The sequence below is a fragment of the Poromitra crassiceps genome, assembly GCF_964638095.1.
Source record: "Poromitra crassiceps genome assembly, chromosome: 4".
Lineage (NCBI taxonomy): Eukaryota > Metazoa > Chordata > Actinopteri > Beryciformes > Melamphaidae > Poromitra > Poromitra crassiceps.
The window spans coordinates 54,076,805-54,091,127 of record NC_139626.1 but is presented as its reverse complement, the minus strand read 5'-3'; the positions used below and the strand labels follow the sequence as shown (position 1 = coordinate 54,091,127).

The window sequence follows — 14,323 nt, the reverse complement described above, 5'->3', positions numbered from 1 at the left end:
TCATTGTCACAATATTTAGGACAATGCTTGTGATCATCACACCTTGCTATCAGGTCCATGGACAGAAGAGCCCCTCCGAGGTCAAGGGGCAGGTACAGTGTGTTGAGTTAAAAACAGACTGTATAGTGTGTGGCACAGAATGATAAACAAAGTTGTATCATACACACAATGGACAATAATCATATAATTTCCCCCGTTTATTACCGACCTGACTGATAATAGTTTGGCCTAACTGATTCAGTTATATTATATCCAGTTTTTTATTCCGGTTGAAGATTTCACAACCTCAATCTTGTTACTTTTGTACATCAGTACAGAGTACTGACTAACAGTAGTTCATCATAGTTCTCAAAGTCAAATGTAAAAATAATGACAGAGTAGAACTCTGACAGAGTTCTACAGATTATTACACGCTACATATTATTTATGTACCATAACACGTCTTGTGTAGTAGCATAGCATGCTGCCACCACTTGTCATAAACTGTTTACTGTTTAAACATTGCTTCTAAGCCTGACAAAGACAATGATGACGCACCACGAGGTACAGAAAATCATTGACACAGCCAACTGATATGAAGGCTTGTAGGTATGTATGACACACTTACAATCACCTGAAATTACACATTGGGTAATTAGAACCGCAAATCACATACCATTAAAAACAACCCACTTGTAAGTATGCAAGTATGAAAGATTGCAACTATGCAATAACTTACAATAACCTGAAATTACACATTGTGTAGGCTAATTAACTGTTTTAAAAACTGTTTTACGTGACGTGTAAAACATTTCAGCACATCAGAACATGAAAAACCATGTTTGACTATTATGTGTAACTAACATGTATATATGCAACACACATTTCACCAAGTCAGAACATGAAAAACCATGTTTGACTATTATGACTAACCCATACGGTAGAGGCATATATGGATATATGCAGCACACATATATGTGATGCATGTACTTTTGGGCCAGGTCTATGAAACCAGCCCAATATTGTAACACATAGTGGCTGACATTAGTGGTACAGACGACCCTTGCAGGCACCAGGATAAGGGTTTGGTATACAAATCTGACAATCTGCGTTCATTCAATCACAGTCCCTATAGGTACTATGAATTTCACTCAAGTGCTTGTGTAAATTCACTGTCTAGAAATTGTTAGAAATGGTCAAAGTTACAACTGATCCAAATTATGTTTGAAGCAAATAGCAAATGGTGGAACTAAAGTTACTTCTGTGTAGTAATCACTACTTCTGGATATTGGATGTTGGATATTTTGCATAAGAGAATGCCAAATTAGTGAATCAAATCAATCTAGATTCTAGATTGATATGACCCACGTCTTAGAAACGCCTAATGTTTGGAAAGTGTAGTAAGAAAGAGTTGTTGTGTTTGATGTGTGTTAATGTTTGGAAAGTGTAGTAAGAAAGAGTTGTTGTGTTTGATGTGTGTTAACATTTGGAAAGTGTAGTGGGAAAGAGTTGTTGTGTTTGATGTGTGTTAATGTTTGGAAAGTGTAGTAAGAAAGAGTTGTTGTGTTTGATGTGTGTTAACATTTGGAAAGTGTAGTGGGAAAGAGTTGTTGTGTTTGATGTGTGTTAATGTTTGGAAAGTGTAGTGGGAAAGAGTTGTTGTGTTTGATGTGTGTTAATGTATGGAAAGTGTAGTGGGAAAGAGTTGTTGTGTTTGATGTGTGTTAATGTTTGGAAAGTGTAGTAAGAAAGAGTTGTTGTGTTTGATGTGTGTTAATGTTTGGAAAGTGTAGTGGGAAAGAGTTGTTGTGTTTGATGTGTAATAATGTTTGGAAAGTGTAGTGGGAAAGAGTTGTTGTGTTTGATGTGTGTTAATGTTTGGAAAGTGTAGTAAGAAAGAGTTGTTGTGTTTGATGTGTGTTAATGTTTGGAAAGTGTAGTGAGAAAAGTTGAATTAAGTTATGTTATTTAGACTAGTGCTATTTTTGTTGACAATATTGTAACAATAGTCACATTGTCTGAAATCCCTCATCTATAGGCTTGTGAGGGGAGGAGAGGAGAGGGGAGGGGAGGAGAAGAGGGGGGAGGGTGGAGGAGTAGAGGTGAGTTGATGAGAGGAGAGAAGAGGTGAGGAGAGGAGAGAAGAGAAGAGGAGAGGAGAGGAGAGGAGAGGAGGGGGGAGGAGAGGAGAGGAGAGGGGAGGAGAGGGGAGGGGAGGGGAGGAGAGGAGAGACAAAGTTGAATTAAGTTGTAATACATACAACAAACATATTGTAAGTGTGATATACATTTTAATTTTATAACAATTGTATTACAAAGATTATTATTATTATTATATACCATTATTATTATTATTATTATTATATATACTTGGTGCTTGTCTACAAAACATAAAGTCTCACAGTAAATTAACCAATTCTGTGTGGAGGACTAGTTAGTTATATAATAATATAGTTAGTAACTATTAAAATAATCATATAAAATACAGATACATAAAACTAAGATGTTTGTTCACGTTCCATATTCCATATTTTGAAATAATACCCGTAGGTCACGGATATCCGGGGTCTGGGTTGTAACAAGATTGAGAGTGGTTGAGATTGTGAAATCTTCAACTGTAATAAAAAATGAGAGGGGTCCATGCTACTGTAACGTTATATCAATTTTTGGTCATATCGACCAAGACCAGGCCAATTCTATTCACAGATCGTAGTGTATGCTAGCTAGCTAGCGCTAAGCTAACACTGATTCAATGTCGCCATATGTTTGAATCAAATGCTGTACAACACAAACAAGTTGCAAACCATTAATACTTACGCTCACACGTATAGTGATGCAGCTGTGTTTGAACCAAATGCTGTACAATAACATAACGAACTCTGATAGGGCACATAGGTTGGCGTGTGTATGTATTCCAGTAAATATAATAACGCATCCATTATTGCATACGCATAAACAACAAACTAACGCTGGTGTTAAATAAAAAAATCAAGATAAATCAATTTGGTCATTCAGTGGCATTTTACTGCCATATAACATTTTACAACGTAAAGCAATGTAGTTCACACGGGTACAAACTCTAGTAGTCATCACATAACATTGCAGATAACTAATATCGCGTAGCACATAAGTAATCTCCAAAAACACAGTGTTGAAACACACTAGTGCATGCTGGGAAACTCTGGTCTGGTTGAGAGACGGGTAAACGGCATAGTCATACACCATAGTCTGTATTCAAATTTAGTTCAAAGCTTAATAGGCTTATAGCCTATCAAAAAACATCATGGTGATGTCACATCACAATTGGATCCGGAGTGGGAAAAACATGGGAAAATACATAATATCACACATGAATGATGAAGTTGACTGGAATGTTTCAATGAGAAAACCTGCCCACAATCTAACGCGCGCTATGTTTGTGGCTGTGTTTGGGGGCTGGCTGTGTGTGTGTGTGTGTGTGTGTGTGAGTGGGTGGGTGGGTGGGTGTGTGTATTGTGTGTGTGTGTGTGTGTGTGTGTGTGTGTGTGTGTGTGTGTGTGTGTGTGTGTGTGTGTGTTGCACGTAGGGAATCTACATAATATTTGACAGAATTGCTATGCCTAACAGCAATACATTAGTATAAGATAGCCTGCACAACATGCAATTATGGAATATTTGCATGTACAACATGCAATTATGGAATATTTGAATGGTGGATACATTGGTATAAGATGGCCTTGACAGGCACGCAAAGGATATAAGGGGGGATGGGGTGGGATGGGCTGTCAGGGGGAACATGTGGGGCCTCTATGTGTGAGTCAGAGAAATACGTGAGCAAGCAGCTATTCATAGCTTTCAAGGGGGCGTTACGTGTTGCCGGGAACGCCCACCTGATCTCGCCGCTTTTCGTAGCTTTCAAGGGGCGTTACGTGCTGTCGGGAACGCCCCCACCTGACGGTCAAAAAACAAACAAGTTTATTTAAAACGGAAGTGTTTGTGCAGACAGCTTTGCCAAGCTTTAGACAGGCCGGCCGTGGTAATAGACAAAAAAAAACGTGGGGGATGGGGTGGGATGGGCTGGCAGTGGAAGCCTGGGTCTCTATGGGTGAGTCAGAGATTGATTGAGATTGTGAAAATGGTCGCCGCTGTTAACAAATATTAGTTTCAGATCCTAAAATGGGCCAAATGTATTTGGCCGAGATCAAAACTTTGCTCTGGCTGACACGGTGGCTTTATACACGCTGTCAGGCTGTCTGTGTGATGCGCACAACATTGCAACACCCACAAGATGGTCTAACTGATATGAGGAAATGGAGAAGTGCCCTTTGGAGAACTACTGAAATAAAGCATTTTTGCTCAAAATGGCTTTAAGCACAGGGCGAAATACAGAGGTGCCCTTTGAGGAACTAGTGAAAAAATGACTTTTCACAAAAAAGAAGCCACGCCCCTTTGATGACGTAGGTGCCCTAAACACGCCCCCTCGATTTTGGCGTTTCTCTCACTGCCTGGTGGGGTAAGTATCCTATTATACTACTCATATTGTATATTATATAGGCCAACAATAACTGTGATATGACTGTTATAAATATATGTAGGCTAAATATTATATATATATATATATATATATATATATATATATATATATATATATATAATATTTAGTTAACTTAACTCATTGAGTGCCATGGACGAGTATGTTCGTCAATTGGTTTAGTAACGTAGAGTGCCAAGGACGAGTATGTTCGTCAATTGCGTTTTTTGACGGTGGGACGTGCATCAAAGCCAGATCCATCTCCTGTGAAAGTATGGTGGCTGTTGAATGTGTAAAAGCTATTTTAGGGACCCATTAGGTGGCGACAGTGCTCTCCAGATTACAGAAAGGCGAGGAAAAAACAGAAGAAGTCGTTGGGGAAACGGAAATCGCATCGCATCCGTATGCATCGATATGCATGAAGCATAACGTTAGCTGTGCCTGCAGCAGCCAATCTGCTGCCACAATTGAGCATCTCCGTGTCCGCTGCGATAGCCCATCCGCATGATTTTGTTATTAGTTGTTATTATTCTCAACTGGAAGCATGGGAGCCGGTGACAAATACACGCGGAACGCTGTAAAAAAGCTGGATGTAGCGGACTTTTCAGTGCAGAGCAAACGCAGCAGAAAGCCCCAGAGACACTCCCATACGGAGGAGGAGTGTGCAGTTAAGGGGGGGGGCGGGGGGGGGGGGGGCACGCAGAGCAGCACACAACACTGACCCAGACAGACCCAGACAGCAGGACAGGATTGGCAAACGCAAGCTAGAATATCTGATGCCCACCAGCAGTAAATCAAGACCAGCAAGAAGCTGCAACCAGCAGCGCACGCAGGGGCCAGCGCTGCTGGTTGCAGCTAAAAAATATTGTTTTGCCAAACAAAATTCCTTGGTTTTCGCTGTTCTATTGAAGGAAATTATTTTTGAGGTGTGACTACATCAGAAAATATTAGCTTCAGTCAGTGATGTGCATGAAATGTTTAATTTCACAAAAGGCTCATTATCTCAGCTTCTAGAAAAAAACGGCTGCTTTTGGTTAAATCAAGCTATCTTCTCCGGCTGATAACTAAAGAACGGAAAATGATATCAATAAACCTGTTTTTGCTGATGATAGAAGAGAGTCTCATCGTTCTTTTTCCGTGTTCGGTGTTTACATAGTAATATCACACAATATTCTGTGGGCCTCGAGAAATCACTGAAAACGCTCTGAAACTCTGGCACTGGGAGCGTCCGTTCTCCAAAAGTGGCTGGCACTCAATGAGTTAATATCAGTTACATAAGTTAATATAAGTTATAATATCAGTTAACTTGCTTTTTATTTACTTTAATACCCTTACTATTTATAGTTGTCTAAGAAACTAGCCTTTAAGCATAAGCCTTTAGATCAAATTCTCTTTAGGATGATGAATCAGGTGTGTCATCACTCAGGTGTGTCCAAATGCTTGACCAGTAGTTTGACTGGTCCTGTACTTTGATGAACAAAAATAAAACAAATAAAACAAATAAAGAAAGTTTAGGGTTGTCATTTTATCTTAGCTCTTCCTTATTTTACTTGCCAAACACGGGTGTGGTAAACAGTACAGATCATGCTTGCTAAGGTAACGGCGTTGTGTAGGTGGTACTTGCAGCAAGCAACCCATGTTAAGGGCTTGTCCAGGGGTGGGTACGAACCGCCGACCTTCGGCTTGGGAGTCCGACATGTTAACCACAACACCAAGAGAGCTAGCTCCCTTGGCGGAGCTGATTAACATGCCTTTATACTGGGGAGTGAGTTTAACCAATCCACTCGCTACCACTCGGGACTCACGAGGAATCCGCGCTGATTCACCTCGATTACACTAATACACACAGGATTATTTATGACATCTTGTCAGGGAGGAGTGGCTCTGAACTTTGACCTCCTCAGTGATTACTGTATTTGCTAACATGAATCTGATCAACAGGTTGTCGTCTGTCACTGTAGACTCCATCTTACCTGACAGCATCACAGAGTGGGGTGTGATGGGCATCAGCGCATCACCTGAGACAGGTAGGAGGGGGAGAGAGGTGGGACTTAATATAGATTTTAAATCATAGATTTGGAGAGAGGTGGGAGTTAATATAGATTTTAAATCATAGATTTGGAGAGAGGTGGGAGTTAATATAGATTTTAAATCATAGATTTGGAGAGAGGTGGGAGTTAATATAGATTTTAAATCATAGATTTGGAGAGAGGTGGGAGTTAATATAGATTTTAAATCATAGATTTGGAGAGAGGTGGGAGTTAATATAGATTTTAAATCATAGATTTGGAGAGAGGTGGGAGTTAATATACTGTAGATTTTAAATCATAGATTTGGAGAGAGGTGGCAGTTAATATACTGTAGATTTTAAATCATAGATTTGGAGAGAGGTGGGAGGTAATATAGATTTTAAATCATAGATTTGGAGAGAGGTGAGAGTTAATATAGATTTTAAATCATAGATTTGGATCTGTATGTACACGGTTTCTCTCGCTTCTACCATCGATCTTTCAAAATGTCTCCCTTTTGCCTAGCGCATAAACCTCTACAGACATGTTTGTTTTACTATACTTGTGAGGACCTCCCATTACTACATTTATTCCCTGACACATAATGATATAAACCAATATCCACACATGCTGTGTTGCAGTTCTCACCTCTTTTCTGAAATTTGTTGTCAAATTCTGCTAAATTTCTTAGTGGGTTGCTTTATTCATACCAAGCTACAGTATTATGTGCGAGAGGCTCTGATATAGTGGTCGAGTCTGACTCGATCCACACATATTCATACACAAGCACGCACGCACGCACGCACGCGCGCGCGCACACACACACACACACACACACACACACACACACACACACACACACACACACACACACACACACACTCACAACTAATGTGTGTGCTTCTAAATGCTTGTAGGTTTCTGTGTTGCCGAGCCGTACAACGTCAAAGCATGGAAGCAGTTCTTTGTGGACCTGAAGCTGCCTTATTCAGTAGCGAGGAACGAACAGGTGGTGATTAAAGCTGTGCTGCACAACTACGGCCAGGAAGACCTGCAAGTAAGACCAGCTCACAACTCACCCACAGCACACACACTTCCTCCTCAGTCACCTGACCAGCTCACAACTCACCCACATTTTATGTGGATTTGGGTTTCCAGGGGCTTTAAGAAAATGTGTATACAGTTCAAATACAATTTCTCCTGGCACTAATCTCTCTCCACAGAAGTTATACAATAACATGACATACATTAAATAAACTATGAGCATTTGTGACTGTTCTGCGGCTGTTTTGTGCCCAGGTGAGAGTGGTGCTGATGAAGACAGTGGGCATGTGCAGCATCGCCTTCAAAGAGAGACACACACAGGAAGTGACTCTGCCGGCCGGTGCTTCTCTGGTGCTGCCTTATGCCATTGTACCGCTGGTGGTGGGGAAACTCCCTGTGGAGGTGATGGTGCTAGGCAGGGGGGACGTGTTGGTAGGGGACCGCGTCCAGAAACTGCTGCGGGTGGTGGTGAGTCACTTTTAATGAGAATATATAACGGTGATACACCAGCCATCATTTGGTGTTCCTATATTGTTTTAACAAACGAGTCAACTGGTAAAATAGTGAAGCTCAATGGTGTGTTTTGGAATTTACTAGCCATGATGGTGAAGTTCAGACAAAACATTAAATGCTTCACAGACAAGAAAACGTCACCAAGAAAAGAAAAAAAAACATACAAAAATCAGACATAAATTGGACATTAAAAACAGGGTTAAAGCTAAAAACAAAATACCCGTGCAACTGTGCGCCATCGTGCAATGCGCCATGGCTGCAGTTATGGAAATCGCCCGCTCTGCTGGCTCCCAAAATCATAACTGACAGACAGACAGGCACTGCCCACCCACCACGGCGCCATTGTGCAACTTGGTGCCATCGGCTCATACTACATACTACATACTACAGGGGGCGGCTGTAGCTCGGGAGGTAGAGCGGGTCGTCCACTAATCGCCTTGGATAAAAGAGGTCGGTGGTTCGATTCCCGGCTCCTCCAGTCTGCATGTCGAAGTGTCCTTGGGCAAGACACTGAACCCCAAAATTGCTCCCGTTGGTGTGCCAGCACCCTGCATGGTAACCTGCCGCCATCGGTGTGTGAATGGCTGAATGTACCTACTGACTGTAAAGCGCTTTGGATAAAAGCGCTATATAAATGCATGCCATTTACCATTTAGTAGCGAGCTTTATTCACGAATGACATGGCGATTAGATCTATGGCATGAAATGGCATGGCAACTCATTCTATGGCATGGCAGCATGGCAACTAGTTCTGTGGCGTAATGACTCCATGGTAAGATGCCTCTCTTGTTGTGGTGAGAGAACTACATCACAGCTCGAGTGACATCACAGTTGGGCAATCAGTTGCTTGAGTGAGGGGTGTCTGGGTAGTGTGTAGAGGTAAAAGCACTCGCCTACCACCGTGGGGACCCGGGTTCAATTCCCGGCAGCATTACTTCCGGCTTGGTCAGACGTTCCTACAGACACATTTGGCCGTGTCTGCGGGTGGGAAGCCGGTGCGGCATGGGAGGCGGCAATGCAACATAAAGGATGCCAACTGCCATGAAACACCACAGAAGAAGAAGTTGCTTGAGTGACATCACTGATTAAATCACTTCCATCACAAATTGTGACTGACAGGACCCCACAGACAGACAGACAGACAGACAGACACCGCTCACTTAGCCAATTTTAACTAAGAAGATATCATAGACACTTATTTAGGTTGAAATGAGTTTCAACCTTTTTAGTTTAGTTTGATTTTCACTAAGCAAAGCTATTTTCTGAACTCAAACAGATGGAAGGAGTGCAGAAGACTGAAGTTTGGAGTTTGGTGTTGAACCCATCTGCAGAAGGCGGTAAGAAGATTGTAATGACATGTTATTTTCAGTGCTCTGCTGTTAACGGTATTAACATGCCACATTTATGGGATTTTATCCTTAAGTTCTACGTATTTACAGTAGTTGACAGTGTCATCCAGAGCCTCTGTGTTTGTGCCTGCTGCAGGGACACAGACAGTTCATCATCCCAAGGTGGAACTGGAATCAGTTGTGCCGAACTCCCAGCCAGTAACGCTCATCAATGTCAGAGGTGAGACACTGCAGAGTCATACATCAGATCTGCAATTAGGCCCCGCCCCATTTTAGGGGGAAAACACAAGCCTCGCCCCATTGACTTCAATGTAAAATAGCACTACCAATTATTATTTTTTAAATAACAGAATCAATCTCATTTATTAATGACCCCAAAACACCATCACATGACAAATTGCAACTCGCCTGGCCATAGAATGGGCAAAATACATCAGAAATATTACTTTGACCCATCTAAAATCATGTGACTTATGTCACCAGCCCCGGCTGGTCGTCATAGCGACCGCACATCTGCCCTCCGCCCATAGCCCAAGTAGGCTATAACGTATAACGTTAAAATTTAATCCATACACGGAACTTTTAAACATGGTTATGAAATCCTGTTGCCTCTATGACCTACATGGGCAATGAGACCATCGGCCAGGAGAATGGATATCAATTTGTTGTTATTTAGCGTTACACGCTACGGGGAAAAGGGAAGCCACCACCCCGGCCGGCCACTCACCAGGCAAGACCGCGGCTTCGCTAAACCCCCGCCTCCGGCCTAGCGGAGCCAACGTAAACACACAAATAAAAGGGCTTCCTGAGTAGCGGACTTTTTCTCTCTCAAAACAATTGAAAACCACCGTCATGTTAAAGCTGAGCAAGGAGATCAATTTTATTTCACCAGAGCCGAAGGCAGCAACACAAAAGACGATGGAAAGATGATGGAAATAACAGAAGAGAGCAACAGGTGGACACCGGAAGTAGGTCAGAGACGGGTCATGAGTTACATGATTTTAGATGGGTCAAAGTAATATTTCCGATGTATCTTGCCCATTCTATGGCCAGGCGAGTTGTAATATATTGTCATGTCAAGGGGCCATATCTTCGTAGAAGCGATATCCCCTGTTTGCACGTGCCTTAAAGCAGGGAAGATTGCAGTTCGCTGTCCAGGTGTTATGCCGAGTCTTGCACCCCAGCGGCGGCAGCATCCCCACCTCACGGGAGCATATTGTAATGATTTATACAGACATTTAACTGTTTAAAAGTGATATAATTGCCTGGTAGACGTGACCTCCCTGATTTCTAAGTTAAAACAGCCCCAAAATATGTTTGGGATGCAATTCTCGGCGGGGATGCGGAAAGGTTCACGGCACGTGTCGCAGGCGCAAATTAGAGCCGTGTCAAAATCATCTGCGCCCCAAAATGCCTGCGCAAACGGGATTTGAGCGGTTTTAACTACCAGAATTATTCACAGGTGTGGCCAGGCAATGCTGGGCATTACGTCAATCAAAACCAATCAGATTACCGTCTCACAATGTTTGTGCGAGGCATGCAGTATGCTGTAATTCTCTTAATAGTTCAATGATGTTCATCAATGATGTTCATCATCGCCACATCATTGCACTGACAGCTGTCAGTGCGACTGCTTCTGAAGAAGACGAGAGTTTGACTCGTCGAAACTGTCAAGGTAAATAAATAACATCTATAAACCTATGTCTGAACACAAGAAAACAAAAACGTCTATGCTGTAATTCTCTCCATGCGTAATAGAGTGTACTCACTTGTGTGAGGACAGATCGTCTGTTGTGCCAATGACCCTCCGGGTTATGAAGATAAATAGCCTATGTCCATTGTCCAAAAAGTTTTCTCAATTAATTTCCCTCTTTGCGATGTGATAAAAGTTTCTCAGTGAGTTATAGTTGATTGCCTCACTGAATTATCTGCTAATACCCAATTTTAGCAGCAGAATTTGATGTCCACGCGTGCCAAGGCTGTGCGTAATGACATATCCAAAAGGAATTTTACTTTGCACTGCGCTGCGCAGCACGGAGATTATGGTTGTATGGTATTTGCGCGTAAGATGTCCTTTTCAAAGCTCCTAGCGCAAAGTAATTGCGCGCTGCTGACGATAGGATAATGCCATCTATCCCCACATTTTAGCGCTGAAACGCCTGCTTTGGCATGTGGCACGCCTATGCCCAGTACAATAGAGAGCCGCAGGAATGAGTCCAGAAAACATCGATGCTAACACTTCCGGGTTCTTCACTGTTTTTGGCGCGATGCTTCAAATAAGGTCTGTGGTTAACACAAGCTTATTCAAACGCGAACCAGTGTTCAGCAGGATAATCTTCACACATGAGGACCACTTTTATGAGTTTGGCACCAATGTTTTGGGTGCCATTTGTCTGGGCTGATTTTCATGAAACTTGGTGGAAAGCTGTAGCATGGGCCAAGGACGAACCCACTACATTTTGGAGCTGATCGGATCAGATTTGGGTCACGGAAGGGGGCGTGGCTAGGGAAAAGGGGCGGTAGCTAGGAATAGGAAGGTTGTTGTTGTGAGTCGAGTTTCGAAGGTTGGGTAGGCGGAGTGGCTAAGTGTATCTGGGTTGTGGGAGGGGCATGGTCAGGAAAGGAGCGGGGCTAGGGAAAAGGGGCCACAGCGGGCCCGCTCCCCCCCCCCACCACCAGTTGAATTCATTTATTTTTATTTTATTTTTTATTTTTATTCATTTTTGAATTCATATTTTCTTGTAGTTGGTTTGTATCCTGTCCTATTTTTTGGGCCATTTGATGATACAGTTTTTCTCTCCTCTCCTGTCCTCATCTCCTCCTCTCCTGTCCTCTCAGGTAATGTGTTGGCAGACAGTATAGAGAACTCCATCAGCGAAGACTCTCTGGCCTCTCTGATCCGGATGCCCGGCGGCTGTGTGGAGCAGAACCTGGCCAGCATCACGCTACCGCTCATCGCCACGCTCTATCTGGACCGAGCCAATGACTGGGAGAGCGTGGGGGTGCAGCGCAAGTCAAAGGCCCTCCGATACATCAGGAGAGGTGAGGGGGACGAGGAGGGAATAGACGATAGATGGATGATGAATGGATGGATGGTTAGGAGACATGGCTAAGATAGAGGTGTGAGTCTGGAGGCAGAGAGATGCACACGCTGGATAGGAAACAATGGCTCATTGATGGTGTGTACTGTAGATGGATGCCAGCCAACACGTTCTCATCCCAGGGTGTCAAATTCCGCCGCTTTGTCACGACCCTTCGCGTCACTTTTTAACTTTGACTTTTTAACACACTGCGTACCCTTTTCTCCATTTTCCGACGCCACCGGACACCACCTTTTCACGAGAGCGTAATGGTTGTGTTCAGGGACCTATGGTAAAACAACTTGGTTAAGGTTAGCGTTTTCGTTTGAGTTCTAACTTATCGTACGCAAACACCGGTCTCCAGAATGAAAGGCAAGTGTGTATGCCCTCCTTCCACCCCGATCACAACCCGGGTTACTGACAGAAGTGTTCTTTCTCCCGTGGTGTTAAAGTTTCTGAATGGATGGTGGGAGCAGTTGTATTTAATAATGTTGCTGATGGGTTTATATTATGGTTAGTTGAAAAGCCTGGTGCGTCTCTTACAGAGGCTAAAGGTGTAATCGCTGTGTAATAGCTGGACCCAAGGATGCAGGAGACAGAGACAAAATGTGCGTTTAAAGTCTTTACTGACTGAAAGATAAACACAAGGTACAGTTCAGAGTTCAAATCCCAAGAGGCAAAACTAGCTTTAGAGTTCAAAGTCCCCTTCAGGGCTTCAGCACCTTGGAGAGTTGTCAAAACCTGGAGTGGATTATGTGTAACGGCGTTGTGTAGGTGGTACTTGCCCAGGGGTGGGATACGAACCGCCGACCTTCGGCTTGGGAGTCCAGCATGTTAACCGCAACACCAAGAGAGCTAGCTCCCTTGGCGGAGCTGATTAACATGCCTTTATACTGGGGAGTGAGTTTAACCAATCCACTCGCTACCACTCGGGACTCACGAGGAATCCACGCTGATTCACCTCGGTTACATATGCACAGCAGTGGACGGGGCTCCATGTTGCTGTGTATTAGTGTGGAGGTCTGACTCTTTACATGCCGTCTGGACATTGCTCCATGTTGCTGTGTATTCCCAGGTTATGAAAAGCAGCTGGTGTACCGTAAGAGTGATGGCTCCTACCCCCCCTACAGGAACCAAGGCGCTAGTACATGGTACAGTACAGTCATTACATTAGATTTTGATGGACCCTCATAAAGTGGCAATATTTTAGTTTTACTCTCTTTTTTGTAAATTTTTTGTCTCTTTTTTTCTCTTTTTTGTAAAATTGTAAGCACTCATTAATTGTTGCTGTTTATTATTTCATCTCTGTCTTTGATGTTAAGCGTTCATTGCAGTTGTGTTCCCTGTCAATCAAACAGTGTGGGGGAGGAGCTTGAGTTTTCTGTTGATGAAGTTTGATATTCTATAGGTGGTTGCACTTGCTTACAGTGTTACTGGGCAAGTTACTCTGGAAATGTAATTAGTTACTCATTACTCCTTAAAAAAGTAATAAAAGCGACTTCATGAAGTAATTTTTTTTTTTTGTAAAATCAGATCATCTGCTTAAAAGGCCAATAAATATAGGCTAATCAAAGTGAAATTAAATCTCAGGATCACAGCCTATGTGGTGAAGGTTTTCTCCATGGCTCATTCTATCGTCGGCATTGACGTCGATGAGCAGCAGGTGTGCGACGCTCTGCTCTACCTGATGAACAAACAGATGTTTTCTGGGAATTTCATAGAGGACAACCCAGTCTACGAAACCACCATGATTGTATGACACACAAACACACAGACACTTCCGCACACACACACACGCGCATGTGTGTGCGCGCGCGCCGCGCGCACACACACACACAC

The 14,323-nt window shown here is 43.0% G+C and overlaps 1 protein-coding gene across 1 annotated transcript in view; it reads left to right on the top strand.

Moving 5' to 3' along the window:
* LOC310775843 (venom factor-like) overlaps positions 1-14,323 on the top strand; it is a gene marked incomplete at both ends in the record, with an annotated part of 115,330 nt that overhangs the window by 81,885 nt on the left and 19,122 nt on the right. The window contains 8 exons of the mRNA XM_083635970.1: positions 6,431-6,516; positions 7,416-7,555; positions 7,798-8,010; positions 9,332-9,392; positions 9,541-9,624; positions 12,243-12,446; positions 13,560-13,635; positions 14,075-14,237. Coding sequence (XP_083492096.1) covers positions 6,431-6,516; positions 7,416-7,555; positions 7,798-8,010; positions 9,332-9,392; positions 9,541-9,624; positions 12,243-12,446; positions 13,560-13,635; positions 14,075-14,237 — 1,027 coding nt within the window. The remainder of the gene's footprint in view (positions 1-6,430; positions 6,517-7,415; positions 7,556-7,797; positions 8,011-9,331; positions 9,393-9,540; positions 9,625-12,242; positions 12,447-13,559; positions 13,636-14,074; positions 14,238-14,323) is intronic.